Below are 24,260 nucleotides of genomic sequence, written 5' to 3'. Positions count from 1 at the left end.
CCCAGGTGTATGTGTGGAGACAGATTTTGGGAGAAAAATGTTGGGGCGAAAGATCAAAGATTACTGGTTACTGAACTGGGGATGAAATATTTCTATTTCTTTATTTTTTGTTGTTGTTGCTGTAAGTGAGTAGTCACTACACTAATTGTTCCTTTTTCACTATATTTGTTATAATAATGAATATTGTGTGTTACTTTTTTCACTCTCATGCACGTTGACAGATAACACGATCATACCGCTTCAGACAAGTATTCACGTAGTATACCTCAATGTTCACACATGCAATATTGGGTTACAAACCCGTTTGAGCAGTGTAACCCCATCTAGCCAGCCATTGGAAGACTTCAGTGGCACTGACTGTACTGTGTTCATGACGACTAATGATGATATGAGAGCCTTGACAACTCATCAAACAACGGAACACTCGTCATCACTGGGGGAAGTACGTTCTTTCAGGGAGGTGAGACGTCTCACCTCCCTGGTTCTTTATACCTTTCTTTTGATCATGCATCACGTACAAGTCATGACTTTTCTGAGATAAGATACGGTCAGTGTGACTTTAGGCTGTTCTAAAATAAATATTCATAATACAATATGAAGATATTTACCTTTCTTCAAACTTTACGACATTAATGATTCTAATAGCCTTGTCTATCTTTTTTTTTGTATTCCGACCTTCATGATCACATCAAACGGCTTACATTACAAAGCGACTGACGAAGACAGGCTACAATGTTAAAGAAGGCCTATGTGTTTCGATGCATGTGTGCGTGAAGGTGGCATCACGCTGTCCCGAAATTGACACATGATGGCCACACGAATATGGAATTTTCAATTTCGTACAGTGTCAAAAGAGACGGTCAACAAATATGATCTCTACAGAAGGTCGCATGATGGCAACCAAGCCAAGCACGAAGGCTACACATGTACACGAAGATGTGAATCTTTATTAACAAATGTACACTGAAGACACATTGCTTCACGAAGATTTCGCCACAGCTCACGAAGTGGTTGCAAAGCCTGAGATACCCAATGTTGATACGTTCAGAGGCGTATTTGTAAATTTTCTTTATCATGTTAGGACAGTGTGACGCCTGCATGATACATAATATATCACAATAATGTGACGTTTTCTTGAGTGTTTTAGCATCGGTTCACTGCTGTTACGCGTCTATGCATGATTGTCTCTCCAAATAAAGTGGTTTTGCTACAGGTCCACCGCGATCTGATGAGGGCAGTGAGGAGCGAGTGTCGTGTTAGACTATACATCGTATCGTGATGTATCCTACTAATGCGCGGACAAAATAATTTAGTGGTAACTCAGCCATTCCTTGTTTGTGAATGAAAGAAAAGAAATCAATCAAACACATCCTTTTGACCTCAATTATAAAACCAACTCTGTACTTCACAGTCCTCACCATTTACAACTGCGATTGGTTCAAACAACGAAATTTCGACCATTTCATCAGGCATAATCTCAACAGCTCAGGCGTCATCAACATTGTCATCGTCGGCTCAAGCTGATTCTTTGTCAACAGTTAGTTTTGACCCATGTGGCCAAATAGTCTATACACGTAAGTGTTTTGTTTTGTTTTGTTTTGTTTTGTTTTGTTTTGAATGTGTTTGGAGGAGCGAGCTCTGTTACCGACAGTAAGGATATTGATAAACACTTAAGCAAGCGGTTGTTCACCCTCATGAGTGCAAAGCACATAGATTTTCCCTCTCAATTTCATACGTGTGTCGTTTCAATTCATGAATGTGCATCCAATTCACACAGCGCACGCAGCATGTGCGTTTTCAATTTCAAAATGCAAGCATTACATTTCCTACTCGTGCATTCAAATTCACGCGATAGTCCCGATGAACTTTGGGGCGTTCAATCTCGTTATCAGGTGATCGATTTTCTATTCGTGCAATCAAAGAAAGAAATAAAGTAGAGTTATGAAGAAGAGGGTAATGGGATGAGGATGGTTGGAGAAAGAACAAAAGTTTCGGATAAAACAAGCACACATTTCACGAAATGTTTAGTAATAAGATTCAATCATTTGCAGCAGTGCATCCAGACAATACGTAAACAAATAAACTTACAATTGTTTTATTGAAGGTGTTAATCAACCTCTCCCACAATGTGCTCATTTGTACACAGTGCATCTTGTGCCTGCACAAACTACTATGGCTGCCATTTTATCCTCGTGAAATTTTGGAACGAATAAGGTCTTTATTTTTTCACTTAAGTCTTAATTCCCCCATTCTCCTTTTTTTAACCCCCATACCATTCAGCACTGTCTTTCACTTTACTTTTACGCTTCACTCTCATCATAATACCTAAAATTAATCATCGTTGGTTTCTTACTTTTTTTTCTTCTTCTTGGCTTCTCGCTATGATGCTTAATGAAATTCAGATTATTAATGACCAAATTATAATAAATTCGGTCAACCATTCTGACACGTGCTTTGTCCCATTTAAAATTCAATCAAAACCTCCTCAATAAATCTGCAATTGCATAGGATACATATTGCCTACAGCATCACAGAATAAATGATTCTATGTAAATGACAGAAAAGGTCTAACCTCTAACTCTGTTATCCCCTTTCTTCAGCAATTTAGAGTTCTTCCTTATCCTCTTGTCCATAAAGCTGATATGTACATATTTGCCTTGACCAAAAAGAACGATATATGACCCTCTACAGTAGTCTTGGAAGTGAATCAACTGTCAGGTAGGCTTTGTGGCTCAACTCACCTAGATCTTAATTTGCAGACACAAATCCTTGTCGGTCGTAAAGTAATCTGCCCCCAAAAGCCTACATGCACCAGAGTCCGTGTACTGTGGCTGTTCCCTTGTCGGGAGCCCCTAACACTTGTACTTATTTCATTTACTTTATTATATCATTACTTTATTTAATTATTTAGTCTTATTTCAACAGGGTAGCCCCATCAGTAGGCAGGTACTGTTCTTCCTAGGGACCCTGCACATACAATCACAACAAATAACAAAAGAATGACATTTACACAGCATGCGTGGACTGCATGCGTGGACATGTACAGTTCTTCCAATGAACCCCATACATACAATCACACAATAACTATACAATGACATTTATAAACATATTAATAAAACAAACGATGATACCATGCTGGGCCTACGTATCTAATATAACTAAAACATTAAAAAACGTTTAAACAAAATATTATGTCTCTAAATGTGATCAGTACCTCACCGAAAACTAAAGGAGTCAGCTCAATCCGCAATATTTCTGCAAGTTTCCTATTGAAAAATGGGGAAATTTTCTATTGTATAGTGCAGGAAATAATGCATGGTAGGTCTACATGTAAAGACCTGAAAGGCAGGCATTGGCACAAACTCCTTTACCACAGACAAGGGTCTCTGCTTACAAACTACCTGGGTCTTCCCTACTCTGTACAGTGCATGTGAAGAATATGTCTGTTACGTATGCTGTGGAGTTGTAAAATTGACAATGTCTTACCGACCCCGTTGCCCGTGTTTTAGAACAAAAGTTAAGCTCCATTCGCAAGCTTCCTTACGCGTTTCCGTTAGGGACAAGCAACAGATGGTGTCCTATCCTTGTAAATAAAGTGGTTGTCATGTAGCATCTAATCATTGGCAAATGATTGAAGTTGTTGTTACTGCTGTATAGCTGTTCTCCGTTCTTCTGCCCGTGTTTATCTTGCCTCATCGCCGCTCGATTTATCTCACTTTCTCATTTTCCACCCTTTCCTTCAGAGAGTTTAGAGAATTGCTCCCCCAAACTATTCATTTGTAAGGATCCCTTGGTGGACATTGAGGACATCGTGGTGGAGAGCGTCCGTCTCGACTCAAGCTTCAAGTCGATGGACCTCACAACCTACGCCCAAGGTGTAGTGGCGTGTAACCGGCTGACATGTCACGACGTTCTTTACTACCTGTTGGAAGTCTATTCACGATCTGTGTGTCTACATGCCAATGGCACGGATCACGCTATTAGTGTCAGCATCTCTTACACGTGTAAGATTCATGGCTAATTTAAGATGTACTGTATGCTGTACCTCACTTTTGGTTATTTTGCGCAAAGATTAAGGTAGACAGAAATACAGATACATATGCGCATATTTCAGAGAGAGAAAGAGAGATAGGGAAGTAAAATACACTTTTTTTTTTCTTCTTCTTCTTCTTCTTCTTCTTCTTTTTTTCCTATAGAGCCCAGACGGCTCTACTGGACTGGGCCGGTATTCAATTCAATAGTTATGTAACAAAACAAAAAAATGATCGCAATTATGATAAGACATATACTTTGCCTAACTGGCCTAGATCAATGACAAAAGCGGTATTCAAAGGACGATATTTTGTCTTAAGTATTTGTCTAAAAATACCTAAGTAAGATTATTACTTTAAGTAAAGTAAATACTCAAATAATCGTACGTTAGATGTTTTCTATTCAGAAACATTAGTCAAGTATTTGGCTTACTCTTCACATGTCACTTAGGACAGACAATAATATTCATAGTTGCATATCTGTTGCCTTTTGACGTGTTATGTTGTTGTTGTTTTAAAGAAAGAAAGAAGACATGTTACTAGAAATGGCTGCATTAGATTTCTTCATCTTTACAATCAATTACAATTTGCCAAAACATTTCTTATCAGCGAGTACATCCTCTTCTTAAATATCAAAAAAGCATCGCTTTGATCGAAAAGGAATTCAATGCATCACCAAAGTCAACAAATCATGATAGATACAAGATATCAGCAGAGCAGCACAAATCATCCCATTGATCCAGTTGATAGGGTCTGCGCGGCACTACCGTTACATTTCTAGCTACGGGATACTATCAGCAATGAGGGCAAAATGTACTGCACTCATTATCTTCATAATCCGGCCGAAGTTCTGGCGAAACTCAGAGATCTTCACCCCCCCCCCCCTAAAGTAACCGATTTTTCTGGTAACACACAAATAGCCGAAGAGAATTTTGACGTAAGTGTACGTAAGTTTTTACTGTATAGCTGTCGTCTGGGTCAGTAAGATCTGAGAACTGTCTTGAATGAGGAATTAGCCGCATACATAGCCAAGGCAACTACTAAGTATAATCTATACTTTGTCTTAAAAATGATAATTGTCTCTGATATCTATGGTTGATATTGATCACTCCAGGCTAATACCCTGCCGTGACCACATTATCAAAAAACAAAAAACAACAACAACAACCAATATTTCATGCAGACAGGTTGCCAACGGTAACGAAAGTGCTTCAAATTATCCCACTGCGCACCATTGAGAGCCCTTAATGGAATGCCAAGTCGTGTGTGATGGTGATGGGCATTGTTCTTTACGATGTTGCGATGATGCATGTCATACAAAATGGCATTATATCACGATTGAAATTATCAGTAAGTGAACAGAGTGAAACCAATGTTTGTTTGTTTGTTTGTTTGTTTTTTGGTTGCTCCATCGAGACTCAATTCACAGTCCTTTCAAAATCTTGTCAAGAATTTGATATCTGAATTCCATCTGAGAAATCTGGCAAAAGTTACGTTGAAGGGAAGAAATGATTGATTTTCAAAAACCAAATAAAAAAGATACAGACAAATTAACAAACTTATTCAAAGAAGGAAATGTAGAAGAAATGGGCATTGTATACAATGAAATGATACACCGTCAATGTATAAGGACTGACAAAATAATTGTAATACAACATTGTAGCAATGCTAAATCAGATTAAAGACAATCCCATGTCCAAAACATGTTTCAAGAGCATACCAGGGAATTTATCTTTCTCCAGTATACTGCAAAGTAAAAATCGAAATTCACTACACGTTGGCACAAAGTGGATATCTTTTCATACGCACACAATTTGTTTTCAAAGAGAAAATTTCATCGAAATCAACAGCGCTCACAAAGGATTATTAACTCTACCACTCACCTACTCAGTAAGTAATAATACCACCCCGCCGTCCGCCATCAACGAAAATTTGATTTTTGTAAAGAAAGCACTGTGGACCCTTGGTTGCCATTGCTTGATGGTTTATTTCTGCCCGCAGGCAATGCTTGAATGTAACTCACATAGTATACACAAATTGTCATGTTTGACAATAAACGCTAACAATATGTTTGAACACATAAGTTGGACTAAACAATATGCTCACTAAACAATGTTTGAGCACTAAACCATATGCTCATTGCTCACTCAATAATATGCTGTAATGATCAACATTTTATCTTTGGCTCACTGCTGATAACACGGCCAGTTAGATTTAAAACATCATCTATGGACGGGCATTTCAAGCTCAGCACTAATGTAACCATTTTGCACTTCTCATCAATGTTATCAAAACTACCATTAAAGGTAGAGCTTAAACCAGTTGGAGCATTTGAATAAATGAATAATTGTTGACACCATAATAAAACGTATTTGTCTCGGTTTTGGGTTGTGTAGTCACTTGCTGGGCGATCGTACCTCGTCCCAGCACCCAATTACGCCAACGGGATGGTGCTAGCTTTTATTCTTTATGAAGTATAGGGGCCCAGAGAAGTTTAATGCCACCTTCATAACCTCGCACGATATTGCCGCTTACTGGCCAGCCCAGGTACCACCCAAAGTGCTCATGCAAATAAGCAAGCTGCCCAATGCGGCCCAACCTCCCACCATAATGCAAGCTGACGGGCTAGCCTAGGCACCCCACAAAGCAGAACACACACTGCTCAAGTAAATGAGCAAGCTGCCCAATCCAGCCCAACCTCCCTCCATAATGAAACTTAATGGGCTAGCCCAGCACCACAAGAGACAGAACAAACGACCAAACAGACAAACGCACGACATAACGACAAAAAATGCTCATGGAAATGAGCGGCTGCCCAATCCGGCCCAACCTCCCACCATTACATCAGCCAGCGGGCTAGCCCGGGTGCCCCATAAATGTGCTCATGGCAATGAGCAAGCTGCCCAATCCAGCCCAACCTCCCACCATAACGAAAGCTGACGGCTAGCCCGGGTACCACCAAGATGGACTGGCCATGGTACAACCTAATACCTTGTGACTTCGAGCAAACCAACTGCCCCAACTTCTCACCCTGTATTAGAATATTGGCTGGCCATAGTGGCCTAATACAAGTAGCCGAAACAAGAGCGAGTAGCACCATCCTGCCCGAAAACTTGGGCCCTGGCACTCAAGTGTAATGCACCTCTTTGCCAGTTGCTTACTAAGACACATCATATGATTTGCTTTATGCTGACATTATTATTCAACACATATTGCATAAGAATGCTCTCTATGCTTCCCAATGGGTTAAATTGCCAATTTGGCGTGTAAACGCCTTACAAATTGAATGAAACTGGAGGGATCCCCCTTGCTTCTCCCAAAATTTACTGATCAGCCTATTATGATCAGGTAATTATATTAAATCCATCAATTCATCCACTCAATGATTATGTAGATGGGCCTGCAACCTATCAGTTGGCGGCGCGAGATCTATTGAGCTATGGCCCCGAAGGTTTCCATAGCAACTTTTGCGATGGACTCAAAACTATTTGGTGGAATGGAGAAAGTCAACCTACAAACCTCGATACTTTCATCTGCGAAGTTACAACAGAGGTAACTTTTTTTTTCGTCGTCGTCTTTTTGTTTATTCTTCCACCCCCTCTCTTTCTCTGTCTTTTTTATTCTACCTTTCTCTGAATTCTCGTGGTAAGGTAATAATATGGGGGGGGGGGGGGTTTGACTCATAACAAGTTTCGTCTACCGGAAGTCGTCTGTTTGATCATTTTCCAGTATAAGCATTGACTGTGCAAGAACACACACGCAGATATACACAAAACAGTATGTATACAGAAAGTATACTGAACAATCTGAGTACAGTGTGCGTGTGTAATATTATTCATACTATGGTTTCATACCAAAAAAGCAAAGGACACAGATTTCAAATTTCAAATTGGTTTGGACATTTGTTGCGGATCAGCTGAAATTGTTATTTCATTTATCTTTCTGAATTTCTACATCTACGAATTACAATTTTATTTTGTCATTTTGCATTTGGGATTGATTATCGAAACCAAAATATAATGAGCACATTTTGTTGGTAATATTCTGCTTCTTTTCCTTCTTTCTTTCTCAATTAATTTTGTTCCGACACAACAGAGCCAGGACGACGAGGAGACAACCGAAATTACATTTGGTGGGTACTTGTAACACTCACTGATGTACTATTCAAACTCTTTCACCTTTTTTTTTTTACCTGTGTAGATAAAAATAATATAGAACGTACAATTACTCAGATTATTAGATTATCAAATTACTTTATTCTCACTTGAACAATCCATGTCCTTCTGAGTGCATTGCTGCGGTTATTGAATGATATACTGAATATTATTTCATCTCCTCACCCAATCACCTAACTCGTTCCAATGTCCATGACAGCCTGCGAAGATGAATCGACTGCTCTGGGAGACAACCGGTTGCTTGGCAACGAGAACTGTGGAGCAATATTTGCTGTCTCCTCCCCTTCACTGTACGCCATGAATGGTAAGGACACAAGTTAATGTAAAATACACAAATCTGCCGTTTGAAGTATTTTTATAGGAATCCAGAGAGGTTTTATTGGTGATTGTTGTATGGTTTATTTTTATTTTCACTTTCGAATAACAAAAGGGGCATTTCGTTTTTAATTCCGCAGCCATAGCCTCATTCCGTTCCGTCAGAAACACGGACGTAGTTGGAGGACATCTAAACGTGAGGCAAGACGGCTTCGACGATTCCGGCAACATCCTATCCATTATCAGCAACGTTCTCGAGATCCTTGTTAGCATCGGGAACGAAACAGCCAACTTAACCCCTCCTGACGACTTCATCGTCATCGATTTTGCTGTAGATATAACAGTAGGTGATGCGTTTGTGCAGATATCTAAGGTCGTGTCACACCTTTCCGGGCAAGCCTTGCGTGCGACTTGCTAAGGACAATTTTTACTACCCGGAGGTCCCCGCAGATGTGCGGGTCATCTGCGGGGACCTCCGGGTAGTAAAAATTGTTCTTCACAAGTCACACGCAAGGCTTGCCCGAAAAGGTGTGACACGGTCTTTAAGGTTGAGAAGTGTATAGGTTTCTTTGTCATTCAATTTAATTTAAAAACACTCGTACTCACGATAGTTGTGATCGTCATGACGTAAAACGTCATTCGAATTCATTAATTGTGTATTCTTTCATTCATGATTATTATCTATTCGTTCAACAGACATTTTAAAGAAGTTAAGCAAATTTGAATAGGGAGAATACGATTCTGAAAGGTTTAAAGGCATACAATCGTGGCGAGTGGTTTGTGCGGCACGGAGACGAACGCAACACGCTGCCTCCCCCATTCTGTATCAAATGAAGCGACACCGAATGAGAATAGCGCTGGCTCAATGGGACAGCAAACAACACTCTAGACTACGAGAGTTCTGTGCTACAAATCTCATGACCCAAAATGGCGGTCCGAGCGAGCCACGAGATCTTCCGAATGGACGCACACTCTCAGTGCGCATGCGCATGAAGAGTAGTGGCTAAAAGAGCCACGCGTCTTCTAGCCTCTCTCCTCCAATCACCGCAGCTCGCGGTCACAATGTTTGTGTATGAAGCGTACACACACACGCACACACACACACACACACACACGTGCCTTAGTGGCAGCATTGTCCCACACGTTTTATGGATATAGCACCGAGTCTGGCATTGCGCAATTGCATGCACAAACTTCGGTCGTTCTGGAGTTTACGTGCCATTAGGGATGACGATCGTCCGCCTTTAAACGTCCAAATTCATTGTCTCTTAATTCAAATCTCTTATCGTTACAAAGACATCTTTGAATGACTCACCTAATGTTCAATCTTCTGGAAAAGGCCCTCAAATTCATTTTCTTTTATTTGAATTCATTCCATACACAAATTTCGTTAAATGATTCATCAAAAAGTAGACTGAAAGCAAATTATTTCATTACGTGTGCGCGAAATAGTTTTCCCCATCGAGCTTCTTGTCCGTGCAAAGAAATTATTCAGATTCAAATAGGAAGCATGTGTAAATGATTAGCAAATTTATTCAAATCTAGATGCACACTGCCTTGAACTGTGTTCCGTCATTCACATTCATGAAAGGGAAAGCATGTTTAAAATAAGTGCATTAGATATTAGCTGCATCTTTTCCTAGTCCCGGATGCAGCCAATCCCTTTTACATGCAAATTTTTGAAAAATTGGTGAGAACACTTAGGTTTTGAAGAAAACATTATTTGGAAACCTCCTGTAAATTTTTAACTCAAGAGGGTCTGTATTTGTTAAGTAAATTGACCGTTGAAGGGGATGGCTAGTATCTGGTCAGTGGGAATCAGTGGGAATGCTGGGGGATGATTGTTTGAATCCCTGTGGGATACGTTTAAGAGTACATTATATATCTATTGTTGTGTGAAAATTATTTGCTTCAGAATGATCTCATATTCAAGTAATGTGCAATTCAATGTTTCCAGGTTAGCGTGCCTGGTCAGTGACGGGGCATTAATCTGCATATTACTTGAATATGAGACCGTTCTGAAGCAAATGATTTTCACACAACAGTAGATATATAATGTACTTTTAAATGAATCCCACAAGAATTGGAACAATCATCCCTCAGCATTCCCACTGATTTCCACTGATCGGTTACTAGCCATCCCCTTTAAGATTTGAATATTCTTTTCGTACTACGAAAAACTTACAAATCTAAACTACTAGTCTAGTTTTACAGACCTGTGTGGTGCACTTAGTTGCACGTGTAGTTCATGTAAGTGGTGTGTTGTTATTTGCTATTGACAACAAAGTAAGAGAAGCTAGTGAATTCCTCATTTCTAACTGACAGCTTTAACATGCATATCTTTTGTTCGAAGTATAAGTATAATTATTACAACCACAGGAGGATTAATGTATGCAGCTGTGCCTAGTACACAGAATACGTTACGGTGAGCGTTTGGGGCATTATGTGAATTTGAACGGCTAACAACCTTCTAATATCACATAAATGTTATAGATTTACAATAGTCTTGTCATTCTGGTAGAATATATCATGTTCTGTACAATTTGGGAAAGAATGCAAAAGGGAAGGGCTATCTTTAAAGTATAAAGTTTTGGTACCTCAAAAGTTTCCCTGAATTTCCTTGTCTTAGTTTGTGTTTCAGGTTAAAGTACCTTTTATATTTAACACTGTCAGACTTACTCGCCCCAAAGTGCTCTCATGTCTTAGTAATCATGCAATAGCCGCTTACTAGTATGCGACGCCGTACGGCGGCGAGGTAGTACACGTATTGTACGAAACCATTATTACATGATAACTGCGACCAGCAGCGTGCAGCCCCATACGCATAGCTAACTGCGACCAGCAGCCCCATACGCATAGCTAAATGGGGCTTCGCATTGTAGCATTCAGGATCATGACAGATTTAGTATCGCGGGTAAATATCAACTTAAAATCCATAAATTTCTTCAATTTGAAGACTTACCAGTTAAGTTGAAGTATTGAAAACAGGCTTCGGGCAACGTTTGGTTTTGCCAATAGTCCCTTTCTGTTCGAATTGATGACTGAATGTGACTCGGACGTTAAACAAAGATAAAAAAAGATAGAAAAAGGAAAGAAAAAGAACAGCTTTATTAGTTAATCATTTCTCATAACTGGCAATACTTACACTGCAGTTTCCAGTAACATACATTATTCCTATTATGATGATATTGTTTCAGCTCGACCTCTTCTCTCAATTCGAGTGTGTGTGTGTATATATAAATATATATATATATGTATAATATATATATATATATATATATATATATATATATATATGTTTATATGTACATCCTTGATGTATGGTAATGACTTTTGCATCATAAACATCGCATGAAATTGTAGACCTATAAGTCAATTTTCATTGGGACTGCAAATAAGTATTTTGAGTCAGCAATATTGATTTCCGATTTTCTGCATCAGATCTTAATCTGACTTTGTGTAGGTGCGAGATGCTATTCGTCAATGTTTGAAGATCTTGTGCGTAAGTGTGCGGGTGTGCATATAATACAGAGTATTATTGTCCTTGGCCCATTTGAATTCCTAATCTTGTTACATATATTTGCATTCAAAGAAATTGTGTTGTTGTCGTTGCCGATGAAATCATCGGTATGTAGATATAAAGTTATTTCATATCCTCCTAAAGGTGTAATTGGTATTATGACGTATATATATACTTGTACATGTGCACTGAATGAATCGGCATTCAAACACTTTTTTTGTTGTTGCTAACTTACTATTGAACTTACAGATTAAAAAAAATGGTTTTATACATATTCCCAACAGTGTATTATTATCATCGCCGTGAGATAAAAAGCGTATTTTCAACAAAGGTTTTATTCAGTAGCAGTGATAATATTCTTTTTGGACACTTTCTGTACATTGAATTATTCCTCGTCGGCATACACAGGTCTCCACAGACAAGGTTTTCTGTGCTTTTCTTGTAAACGAAAGGTGAGCTTTTGTTCCTTTTGCGTTACATTTCACATCGTGTTTGAATGCTAATCACACTCACGCGTGCAGTTTAAACGGAATTGGGGATAACATGAGAAAAGGCAACAACACTGCCGTTGTAGTGAGTACTCTGGTGATAAATGTACAATTTGTTATTCATCCGTCGTACCCCTTCAATGTCATTAAAATTCAATCATGATATGGGGCACAGTACCCATTTCTGTTGAAGCGTGTGAATATTTGCTGCACTGATGCAAATGGTAATCAAGATAATAGTTGGGACTCGCGTCAATCCCTCAGACCGTAACTCTTTGCTCGATGCCACTCTAATAATTTATAATCCCTATCTCTCCCAGTCCCTAACCCCTTTTATATTAATGCAAATAATTTGTTTAATCTCGTGATTGGTTGTCGGTTGTGGCGCCCTATTGCAGAGGTTCATTATAATGATTGATAGCTTTCATCCATGGCCCTCGTCTACCGTATTATTAGAAAAATGGCAATGGAAAATAACATGCACGTTAATCTTCACAGTGATGACTTCTGTTTTGTATCCTATACGTGCTGAAATATTCACAACATCATAAACGTCTTCAATGTATTTGTATTTCATACATTTTAACTTCCATTTCTTTCTACTTTACTTGAATAAGTGCCGGAATCTGGTCCACAAATGGCTGCGAAACGATCTTTTCTAACGATACTGTCGTGCGATGTAGGTCCAACCACTTGACTAGCTTCGCCGTTCTCCTTTCTGCAAAGGTAAATTCATAACTTTCTACAGATTTGTATTAAATGCAAATTCTCCTTACTCTGCCTCTCTCGCTCCGTCTCTCCTCCGAAGACGGTTTGTTGTTCCTTATTCTACTATGACTACGTATTGCTTTTATGAACAGTGTTTTGAAAGCTGTCGCTTCGTCTCTCACTCTCTGTCTGTCTGTCTGTCTGCCTGTCTGTCTATCTATCTGTCTGTCTGTCTATCTGAAGTTCTGTCTTGTGTGCAGAGATATTCCATGTCCATTATAGACATGCCGCTATCATTATAGAACAGCGGCCGAAAAAAAATGTTTTGTCGAAGGTGGAGGTTTTGTATAGTATACTTTGAAAGTCTTTTGTCATGATGACTTGAAACCGATGTTACTTTTTCGTTGTTTTTAATTTGTAATTGTCGTCACTTACACACTTTCTCAAATGTCACTTTTTATGGATATGACCAAATTTCTTTTTCCTCTGCTGTCTGTCTGTCTGTCTTTCTTTCCTTGTCAGTCTTTAAGCTGACATCTAAATATATAGAAACAAAACCGCAACAAAATCACACCTAACTTTGTGATTGCGTGAAATGAATTATTGACAATAGAAGTTTTCTAGTGCCTTTTACTTGATTGACTATTGATGAAACGACATTTTGTAATCGACAGTACCTAGGTGCTTTATAAGCGGAATGTGTGGTACGGTGAGCATAGCTATACACATATTGAAGTTACGGAAAAGGTGATTAATCTAGTCGCCTGCTAGTTTAATCAATGCATTTTGACAATTTGATTTGAAAGTTTGGAAGACATGACTGCATCGGGCGTCTCGAGATTTGTTGTATTCTATAAGCTTGACAAATAAAAACCCTTAAAACATAAAAGTGTTTGAAATATCGTTCTAGTATGGCCATGAAGAGATAACGAAGATTGTCTTATGTTGAGCAAGGATGTAGATTATCATTATAGTGAAATCATCTTTAATTAAGTTCACCACAATGCTCTAGACACCTCTGAACGGCGTCTTTCACTATATGGCCATAGACGATCTTCCTGACTGTTGTCTACAAAGAAGGGGAAAGAAATAGCAAAATACAAAATGACAAGTGTTTTATAGAAATCTCAGAGATTTCGTCTGTATGCAAGTCTGGTCCGAAAGACTTCGCAGCTCTGCAGCAGGCAGGGAGTTAAAAAACATAAAATACAAACAAAACAAAACACAAAATCAAAAACAAAACTAGTGTTCTAAGCATCGTCTTCTGTCAACGATTCTTTTCAACAAGGAAGCATGTGATTTCGTTGACCAAACAGGAAATCAGATAGAGGGAAAATAAGTGCATGAATTATTTCATTCCAGCTCTATATAGGTGATGCTGCCTGTTTTGACTTTGCTGTTTTGTATACTTTCAATTTCAGCCACCCACAGGAATACACGCCAAAGTACAAAGTATTCTGTCACAGGCTCTGGGAGGTTTATCCATTGCTTGTCTCGTACTTGCTGTTGTTTTGTACTGCGTGACGGGGTAAGTACTAACATTCGGTTGAGTAATTATCATTTACGCTCTTCTTATTTATGATATTTTTATTTCAATAAAAATTGTAACGAGCGATTATTCAACTTCACCTCCCCTTATGCGCTATAAACACATACACTCGCACACACACACACACACACACACACCTACATATATATATATATATATATATATATATATATATATATATACTAATGTGAATGTGTGTGTGTGTGTGTGTGTGTGTGTGTATGCGTGTGTGGTTTTGTGTAATGACCATCCATGTGATGACAATAATACGGGTAATAAGAAAACAAAGAAGATAAAGAAAAACACAGAAGAGTGAAATGAGACAATAATGATAACGACAGTGGGAAGATAAGAATGATGGAATAATGCAAAAAAAAATGACAAAAAGAATGGTGAATGTTTTTGTCTCTTTTGATCATATACTTTGTGAAATAATGATTGGCACACTGCCCCCCCCCCCAAACTTCTTTTTTCATCAGTACATGGAAGTTGCTGAAGATTCAGATTCATATGAATCTCGCCATATCCACTGCTCTAGGACAACTTCTTTTCTTGACTATGGCTGAAGACACCAGATACCCGGTAAGATGGGTGCGGGGGGTTCCAGACAAGTCCTACATATCTCATGCTTGATTTTAATGGGCAATCCTGTTACCACTATCAGAGAGAGGCCAAAACCCTCTACCATTACAGCTATTCCAAAATGGAAGAATGAAGATTGCAAACTCCCTAATGACGGATCATTGTAGACCATGATCTACTACAAACCCAACCCCGAATTCATTACAACGATTGTACGAATTTGTGCCATGTGCTAGTATGAGAGATTGCAGCATAACCCACTTGTTGATTCCCTAGGACTGACATTAGTTTGATATTTCTCACAATGTTGAACAACGTATTCCTAATAGAATTAAGTCATAGGGTAATTATATAAGAGGTTAAAAAAATGAGAAGTACTTTTCAGCAAAATATCCTTTCAATCCGAGGTAACTGAATGATCCTGGACCATTAGATTATTCATTGTTTTTCATTCGTTGGTATCCCTGATCATATCACAACTATTCAATTACTTAATTTAGTACCAAAGGCATTCAAGATCTTTGTGAAATATTGATGATAACTTAAGTCGTGTTGGTCTTGAATTTCATGTTCACTTTTCGTTTCACATTTTAAACGATTCTGTCAACAGGTCCTATGCAAGTGTGTTGCCGTTACTCTGCAGTATCTGTTTACTGCAGCTTTGGCCTGGACAATGATAGAGGGCATCTTTCTGTACCGCACCACTGCCATCGGTTTCAAGCCACTGCACATCGGCTATCTCTCCATGGTCGCATGGGGTAAGAGAACAGAGGATATTACATAAATCTATTCGACGCTAAGTGCAGTAGCCGGGTACATCATTTTCAATATTCTAGAGCATGAAGGGCATCGTTATTATTATTAGATTGGCTCGCTGTGTCTGAACGCCCAGTCTTCCTCACGCGTTGCTCCATCAAACTTCAATTATTATTTGGCGCTTTTTTCACTAGGCTTTTAAGAAATTGCATTGCGACATTATTGAAAATATGCACTTGATTTTATTGAGATTTGAATGTCACTAATCACGATTTGCTCAAATATTTATGTGTACCTAACTGTCTCTAGTCCTTATATTGATGGCGTGTCTGCATTTCTAGCTTAGTTTTGCTCATGATTGAGTGCAAGTTGATTCTGAGGTAACTGTGTGCTCCTATTCCTGTTTGTTTGGTTTTTTGTGTGTGTTTGTTTGTGTGTTGTGTATTGGTGTGTGTGTGTGTGTGTGTGTGTGTGTGTGTGTGTGTATGTTTGTGTGTGTGCGTTTGTGTGTGTGTTCGTGTGTGTGTGTCTGTGCAAATAATTTGAAGAATATTTTTGTTCTGTTTGCTCTTAAAGGTGGAGCTCTCGTGGTGGTTGGTGTGTCGTTTGGCGTCCTCTACGACGGATACGGGTCTACTAACTTGTAAGCTTATAATCAATGCAAAATATAATGTGGTTCCCGTGATTCTCTCTCTCTCTCTCTCTCTCTCTCTCTCTCTCTCTCTCTCTTGTTTCTGTTGCCTTCCTTCTGTGATGATTTGACTTCTGTTATGCCAGCACTTCAAATGAGAAAGCATGAGTGATGAATCAACAATCAGGTTTCTGCTTCCAAAGGGTATGAAGGGACAATAACGAAGGGAGAAAGAAAAAGAAAATGCAACTTGCTGTTCCCCCAAAAGCAAACATTCATCTAATCCATAAACTTACTTTTTATTGAATATTGTTGTTTGAGGATCCTTCTTGATCCTTCAATCTACTGTACATGGTTACCTCTATGAAATCGAAAAATGCGTGTTTCGTCATTCAACATGACACTTTTCAGGAAACAACAAATAACATTTTCTTTTTCTTGTCTAGTATTATCTTAAGTGTTACGCTGAATGACGAAACACACATTCTTCAATTTCATAGAAGCAACCACAGTACACTGTAGATGGAAGGATCAAAGGATAGTGAAAGTGCTGGTGAAAATGAATCTTCAAAGTGTCTACTGTCATGTAGAAAGGCTTGGAAAAAATGAACAGAAGATAGTCATAAATTTCTGTTTCTTAAAAAGTCAATAAAGAATAGATATAAAAAAATATATTGTTTTTCACAGTGCGATTACCCTTAAATACAAGAATGAACGTTGTAATTACAAGAATTTGGAGCTTCTTTCGTGATTTGTTCACACTTTCAGGAGGATTCTATCTTAGATATGTATTTCTATATTATTTTTGTATATCAAATGCATGTTATTGCTGTTCATAGTAATCAACATTTCATTTGCAGAGATAGAATAAGTTGAAACTGTTTCAAATCAACTCGACTCGGTTTGTAACTTCAACAAAGAGAAAAGTAGATTTGTATAACCAACAGTATTTCCCATAATTACACATGTCATTTAAGCGTATGATTTTTCCTCACCCCTTAGTGTGTTGACATTTTGTAGTTTCTATTTTGCTTCGTTTTAAGTGCTAACTTTACAATACACTCTTTGCCGCGTAATCATCGTTCTCTACTCTCTCTCACTGTAGTTGCTGGCTTCGTCACCAGGACAACACAATTTACGTATTTGTGGGTTGCGTTTTTGCCACAGTGCTGGTGAGCATCAGGTTGATTCATCCCGTAATTGCTTGCTTTTGTCTGCCCCCACCCTATGCGCAAGGCTGAGCAATTTGTATAGACTGTAGTTTCTCATAAACAATTTAGAAGTAACGCTCTACTGATTATATTCATAATAACCTCGTTTTATACCTTCCATCTATTATTTTCTGCCTGGCCGACTCTGGCCTTAGCCATTATGAGAGTTAAGAAAAAAGAAGTAAATATAATTACAATATAAACAACAACATAAAAAAGAAAATTACCAAAAAAGAGTTCAACTGAACTTCCCTTTATTCCTCGCCACCCCCCCCCCCCCCCCCAGGACATAAATTATGAGAGATGGAAAGCAACATATTTGACAAGAATGCAACGTCATCACGTCTGTGCATTTTATGTACATCTTACAAGTGCTACTGATTTGCCAACGAATTCATTCTCATGTCGATGCAATCAGGTCTCCCCGAGTTCATTGTGGTTCAATCGCCAGGCATTTTTATAACTAGATTAAAAAGATAATGACTCTGGAGCAACATGTAGGTTCAATTCTGTCAAAGAAAATAGATGTTTACTTTGTCTATTTTTACACTAATGCCAAGTGTGTTGGTGCTATCTTTACGTGATTCATACATAATTCCCCATCAGTTTAATGCCGTGATGCTGTGGTTCGTCATGAAGTCGTTCATCTCTCTGAAGGCGAATTCACAGAAAGACAACGTCGACAAGCTGAAGTGAGCATTTCTAGATTTGTCGAATCGTTATGTTGTAAATTCTTTTATCTATACCCTTCTCCTATGAATTCTACTGTAAAAAAAGTATATATGGAAGACACACACAAGATCCTACAGGAGAGAGGCAATGAGGTGTTCAATGAATTCAAGGAAAGAATCCAGTTGCCTTCAATACTTTTTTCATTATACTATTTTTATTTATTCATTTTTCCCCCTTTTTTTTTAGTGCTTGGACGGGAGATCAGAACCGAGAGCTTGCCCCCCTCCTTAAGACCCAAAGAATCGAAGAACGAAACCTTCCTTTGATATGAGTATTGTGACCCCCCCCCCCATCTTTTTCCCCCAATTCTTTTTTAATTTGATTTTTTTTACCGACCCTAAAAGTATCACCCCCCCCCCCCCCGCGACACCTGATACTATTTCTTCCCGGGAAGGCGCAATGTCATAATTATTGGTTTTTTCCTTTGCGATATTTGAGTTTTGCGTTGTTTTGTCCTAATGTGGACATTTGAGAGGTTAACGATTTTTAAGTGCCCCAAGGAGGAAATCCCTTACCATCTCTGCTGAATGCAGGTACCTGGGAAATAAGAGGCCAAGAGTGTTATCCACTATGTCAAATCAGATGATAACTGCAAAGGACAACATTTCATGGCTTTCCAGCATGCCTATTTAGGGAGAGCTAAGGACATTGCTGTTATGTATAATCGCTCACTAAATCTGTTGTTGCCTCTGTGCATACCACTAGTGTCATTGTAGCTTTAATCATTCAATCATTTGTATGACGTACTAGTATGATTCATCACCCCAATATTGGCCTATTCACATCGTTATCTTGATTTTTTTAATTACTAATGTATTCAACTTTTCTTTATAATTTTATGTCTCTGTACCTCCTCCCCCCCCCCCAAATAAAAAAGTCTAACTCGCCCCAATAGGTCACAATTCATTCACGCAAGCTAGATTGAATTAAGGTAGAACAGGTGATAAATACGAATAGTTCGTTGCTAGTTAAAGAGCAATGAAAATATCCTCAAATTGAAAAAAAAAACAGAGAAAAAGAACTTTTGATATTGTTGTTTATGGCGACAGCCAACATCAAAAAAAAACAACAACAACCTGTGAAGATAATCACTTCATATCAATATCAATGAACGGTCTGTCCTACAGGGCAACGGCTCGAGCCCTCCTCATCCTTCTGCCTGTTCTTGGACTGACGTGGGTAGCAGGAACCATTACCAGCATTTCCAAGTCTGACGACATGATCTTTTTTCAGTATCTTTTCATCATCGCCTTCAGTTTGCAGGTAACCTTTCAAGTATAGATGCAATTTGCAAATCTTCCACAAATTTATACCTATACAGGGTGACCTTTAGAGTACGTGTTGTGTTATGTAGGTTCTTAAACACACACACACACACACACACACACACACACACACACAGACACACACACACACACACACACACACATACCCACACACACACACAAACACACACAAACACACACACATGAAGATTTCTTGCAAGATGTGAATACCGAGAAGCTATTATTCAGCAAGTTTTAACACAAAATGTGCCGTTGTAACGAATGGAATGACAAACGTCTAAGAATACATGTAAGAACTGATTGCCATTACATTGAACTATAAAAGATCGGTGTGGCTTTATTCATTTTCATGATCTGCCTAATGCTGGATGATGCCTTTTTGCGCATGATTATTTATATACACCATGCCTCTTTTCATTATGTACCAGCTATTTCATATCAATATTATGTTTATCACTTTCGTTATCTCTACTAATATTGTTATCGCATCGTTACAATCATATTATTAATTTCTTTGGTAGTCCCCTAGTCCGACAGGGCATGGAAAAGTCAACTTATCGACAACTATAGGCCTTATCAAAGGCCTTGTATTTCCAATCACTTCAAAGGGGGTTTCTCTTACTTTACCAGAGGTGAAGTGAGTTCGTTTCAATACGTCCCTCCATACGTGGGCATAACGGCATAACGGCATAACTCAAAAAGACTTGACAATGATAATAAGTGCTTTGCCAAAGTAAATATCTGCCGGGATGGGACTCTAACCGGGTGCTGCAAGCATCCATGAAAGCTATCCTGTGGTCTCATCAGCCTGGTTTTAACCGTTCATCCATGGCAGCCCTTTGAAACTAAATTACAATGATAACATGATTGGAACACTCTTCAACACATTCCTTTGCCTGATCTTGTTTTAAAACTTGCCTGATAAATAAGATTAATCGTTTCTAAGCTCCGAAAACCATGGAAAAGGAGAGTGGAACTAATTATGATCACGTTTTGATTTCCATTCTTTTACAGGGTGTCTGTATCCTGATTTTCCACTGCCTCCATGTCCCAGATGTGAGTACATTTTCTTGGCAAAACTAAGAACTGGACAGCAAAGACAAGAAAGAATCTTTATCGTGATTGATTGTCAATGGAAATTTTGATTTAAAAATTCAGGAGCTGGAGCGTCATGTTTGATAGATGTCACAGTTAACAGAGCTACCACGTGTTATGAATATTAATATGTTCAGCTCACGATCTCCTAATCTGGTAGTTCGTATGTACACCTTTTAAATGCAGCTGCGATACCATGTAAGAAAACTTCACAGTCGCACTCTACATTAACTAATAGTAATCCAAGTTCAGATGTGTTCGGTTTGACATGGTTAATGTTCGACTTCCATTTGTGACACTGCACCTCAAAACAAACAAAAAGTCGCCAGACATGCATTTTTAGTTGTGACCATATTCTGAAAGAGCAGGCTTTAAGCTTTAAAATGATGTATAACTCAAATCAAATGGACTCTCCTAACCTATCTAAATATTGGAAAGAAAGCACAAACTCAGGAAAAGTGTTAACTGAGAAAAGAGGCTCTGAAATACAGTGTCTATTCAAGCGCTTAATCTTTACCAAACCGTGCTGGCTGTGCGATGAATGGGACAAAAAACAGGAAGTAAACCACCAGAGTAACAACAATGAAGAGATTATCAGATTAAACTGAAATGCAGCATGCCTCATTAACACATTCTGTCCATAATTAATGCCTACTTTCAAAGCAGTAGCACTATCCTTTCAGAAGTTATTAGAGTTGAAAGTGAAGAGTGTGGACAAGGTTTTTTCAGAAATGAAAAAGGGATTCTGAAGACACACCTAATCACACTATTCTACCAAAAATGTTCGAGATAAACTGCTAAAGAACACACTTTCCTGCCCGTTTTATGATACCAAATTTTAGCATAATGTAAAAGAAGACCCGCTCTTTCAGAAAATATGAAGAAGTCAAGTTCGGCTAGGTTGACCCATTTCACTTGTTTTCAGTCCTCACGCAAAATCAGTGTGTGCGACTTTATGTTCGTTTTGAGGTGCACGGTCACATTTGATATTCTATACGCTCTATAATCTTTCAAATAGCTTTACGCTGTTCCACATAGCGCCAGTTCAAAGAATTCTATTCTGACAGTGTCAAGAATAAAAGCAACAAGTCATTAACTTTAGAATCTCTGGCAGACAGACAGACGGAGTGTTGTGTTATCATTCTGCAAGTTTTGTCATTATCATTCGACAAGCTTTTTAGTGGGTCCCTCCATTTTCCGAAGTTTGCGTTTTGTTATTTCATTTTCATCACTTCAGTTTTTATCACAACGTATAATTACTACAAGGTTCCACAATTATTTCATACTCTTTTCGGTTTACTTTGTTTTGCTTATGAAACCTTATTATCTGTTACCGGAGAAAGTTTGAATCATTTTGCAGGTCAAGAGTGCTCTTCAGATGAAATACCGTCGCCGTGTCAAAGACAGCACTTGGGTTTCAAACAGCAGGACTGTTAGTTCGACAGCTACGTCAACGATGTAGTTCGATGCGGCCGGTGACAAGAAAGTTGAGGACAAAAGGACGTTCTAAAAGAGCTTATATTTTGCTCTCGATTTGGCTACTCAGAACCCCAGATTGTTTGAGTGGTTTTTGCGTGAACCTCTTTTAAAATACATATTTTTTTCATTTGTCCATAAATGCGTGATCCTGTATCACAAAATCAGCAAAGATTCCCAGACATGGATTTGTAGTTAAGGGCAGATTCTATGAGAACAATATACACTGTATTGTCTAATGATGTAGAGTGTATGAGTGTAATATACAATTGACATTTATAATGTATATAATGAAAGATACGCACTCTGGGGAAAGTACGAACAGAGGAAACAGGCTTTGCACTTTAGTGTGTACTTAAGTGCTTAATCTCAAAAAGGTGTGCCACTAATATGAAAACACATGCCTAATCACACTATTCTACGAAAAGAGCTAAAAATGCAAATAAGGAAAAGGAAGTCACATTTTCCCATTCGTTTTATGATCCAACACTTGAGATTTATATAGAGGAAATGCACATTTAGAAAAAAAAAAGAAATAAAAAAACAACTGTACATTGAGTAGGTTGTCCTATTTCAAGTATCATAAAATTAGGGTGTGCGAGATTTTGTTGGTTTGTGATGGATGTTCACATAATTTTAGATGTCTATCTCTCCCGCTCTCTCTCTCTCTCTCTCTCTTTATATAAATAGATATGTGTGTATAATTATATCTGACACAGTGAATTAAGAAAAAAACATGCATAGTACTTCTGTACAGCCATGACTGTAGGTTTGTCTATTCTTTTATGTGTATTCACGCAGCAACAGGTGATGACAGCAACAAAGAAAGTGACATCTATGACATATTTTTTGGTAGCATAAGGCTTGGTAATAAGTGAGTGTTCTTGAAGTTCGTTATGCCAGTTATTGATGTTGTATCCAGTCAATGTTGTGGTTTCCCTTTGTGAGATTTTAAGGGTCAACGTCATCAGCTATGAATGTTTCATAGCAATTTCGTACAGTACTATACGAATTCAGTTCATCGCAACAGATAGCTATGCGTATTGTGCCGGAACTAATTATGGAGCTCACACTAATAAATCCATTCGACACACTGGGCCGAATACATAAACGCTAGCAATTGCTTGTGCTAGCCTTTTACTCGAATCCGTATGCATAAAAACAAGCAATTGCTTGCTGCCCGCAAGCAATTGCTTAGAGACCAAAGCATTTCCTTAAAAACGTATGCATAAAACATACCTTTTGCTTGTTCTTGCTAGCAATTGCTTACAATTTTGCAAGCTCTGTAAAATGAGCTTGAGCTTTTGCTTAACAGGGACTTCCCTTTTAAGTATCATTTTCATATTCATAAAAGAAAGACCACACTTTTCCGTTTCCGACCACACTTTTTCGTTTCCGTTTCCGAAGAAACTTTTCCGTTTCAACAACGGGAATGTTCAGTGGTTAGCACACAAAATGTGATGAAGAACAGGTAGGATGTCTGACTTCGGTGGAGAACAAGGAGACCTCTCTCTCCACGTGCGATCTGGGAGATCCGGGCTACTATAAACAGTTATAGGAATCAGCCAGTACATGTGTGTGTGTATAGATGTGTGTGTGCGTCTGTGTGTGCATTTATGAGTGTCATTTCATAGCTCTTCTACTGGGTCAGGAAATGTTTCCGCACACACATGCCCTTTCAAATACATGCTGCCACACTCGCCTT

The 24,260-nt window shown here is 38.5% G+C and overlaps 1 protein-coding gene across 1 annotated transcript; it reads left to right on the top strand.

Annotated features, from left to right (window-relative positions):
• The first annotated feature begins 316 nt into the window (after positions 1–316).
• LOC139734470 (adhesion G protein-coupled receptor L4-like) lies at positions 317–23,042 on the top strand. The gene is made up of 18 exons (XM_071645253.1): positions 317–442; positions 1,412–1,574; positions 3,744–4,004; positions 7,426–7,583; positions 8,127–8,163; positions 8,406–8,510; positions 8,662–8,864; positions 12,450–12,493; positions 13,147–13,255; positions 14,659–14,765; positions 15,266–15,368; positions 15,979–16,126; positions 16,701–16,767; positions 17,861–17,927; positions 18,573–18,658; positions 19,826–19,961; positions 20,999–21,040; positions 22,440–23,042. Exons 1-18 carry the CDS (start codon positions 371–373, stop codon positions 22,539–22,541), a joined length of 2,010 nt encoding a protein of 669 aa, XP_071501354.1. The 5' UTR covers positions 317–370; the 3' UTR covers positions 22,542–23,042.
• The last annotated feature ends 1,218 nt before the right edge of the window (positions 23,043–24,260 follow it).

The sequence above is a fragment of the Diadema antillarum genome, unplaced genomic scaffold, assembly GCF_040938485.1.
Source record: "Diadema antillarum isolate AM-2024a unplaced genomic scaffold, OU_Dant_1.0 seq00000527_RagTag, whole genome shotgun sequence".
Classification (NCBI taxonomy): Eukaryota; Metazoa; Echinodermata; class Echinoidea; order Diadematoida; family Diadematidae; genus Diadema; species Diadema antillarum.
The sequence above is the reverse complement of the archived record's forward strand: the minus strand, read 5'-3'. Positions and strand labels throughout refer to the sequence as shown.

What these genes read in the sequence shown, in the direction of transcription:
- LOC139734470 (XM_071645253.1), top strand. Translation starts at nt 371, where the DNA reads ATGACGACTAATGATGATATGAGAGCCTTGACAACTCATCAAACAACG. An exon ending in GACAACCGAAATTACATTTG is followed by an intron (nt 8,164 to 8,405) that starts GTGGGTACTTGT and finishes TGTCCATGACAG; the next exon opens with CCTGCGAAGATGAATCGACT. An exon ending in ATTTTGCTGTAGATATAACA is followed by an intron (nt 8,865 to 12,449) that starts GTAGGTGATGCG and finishes CGGCATACACAG; the next exon opens with GTCTCCACAGACAAGGTTTT.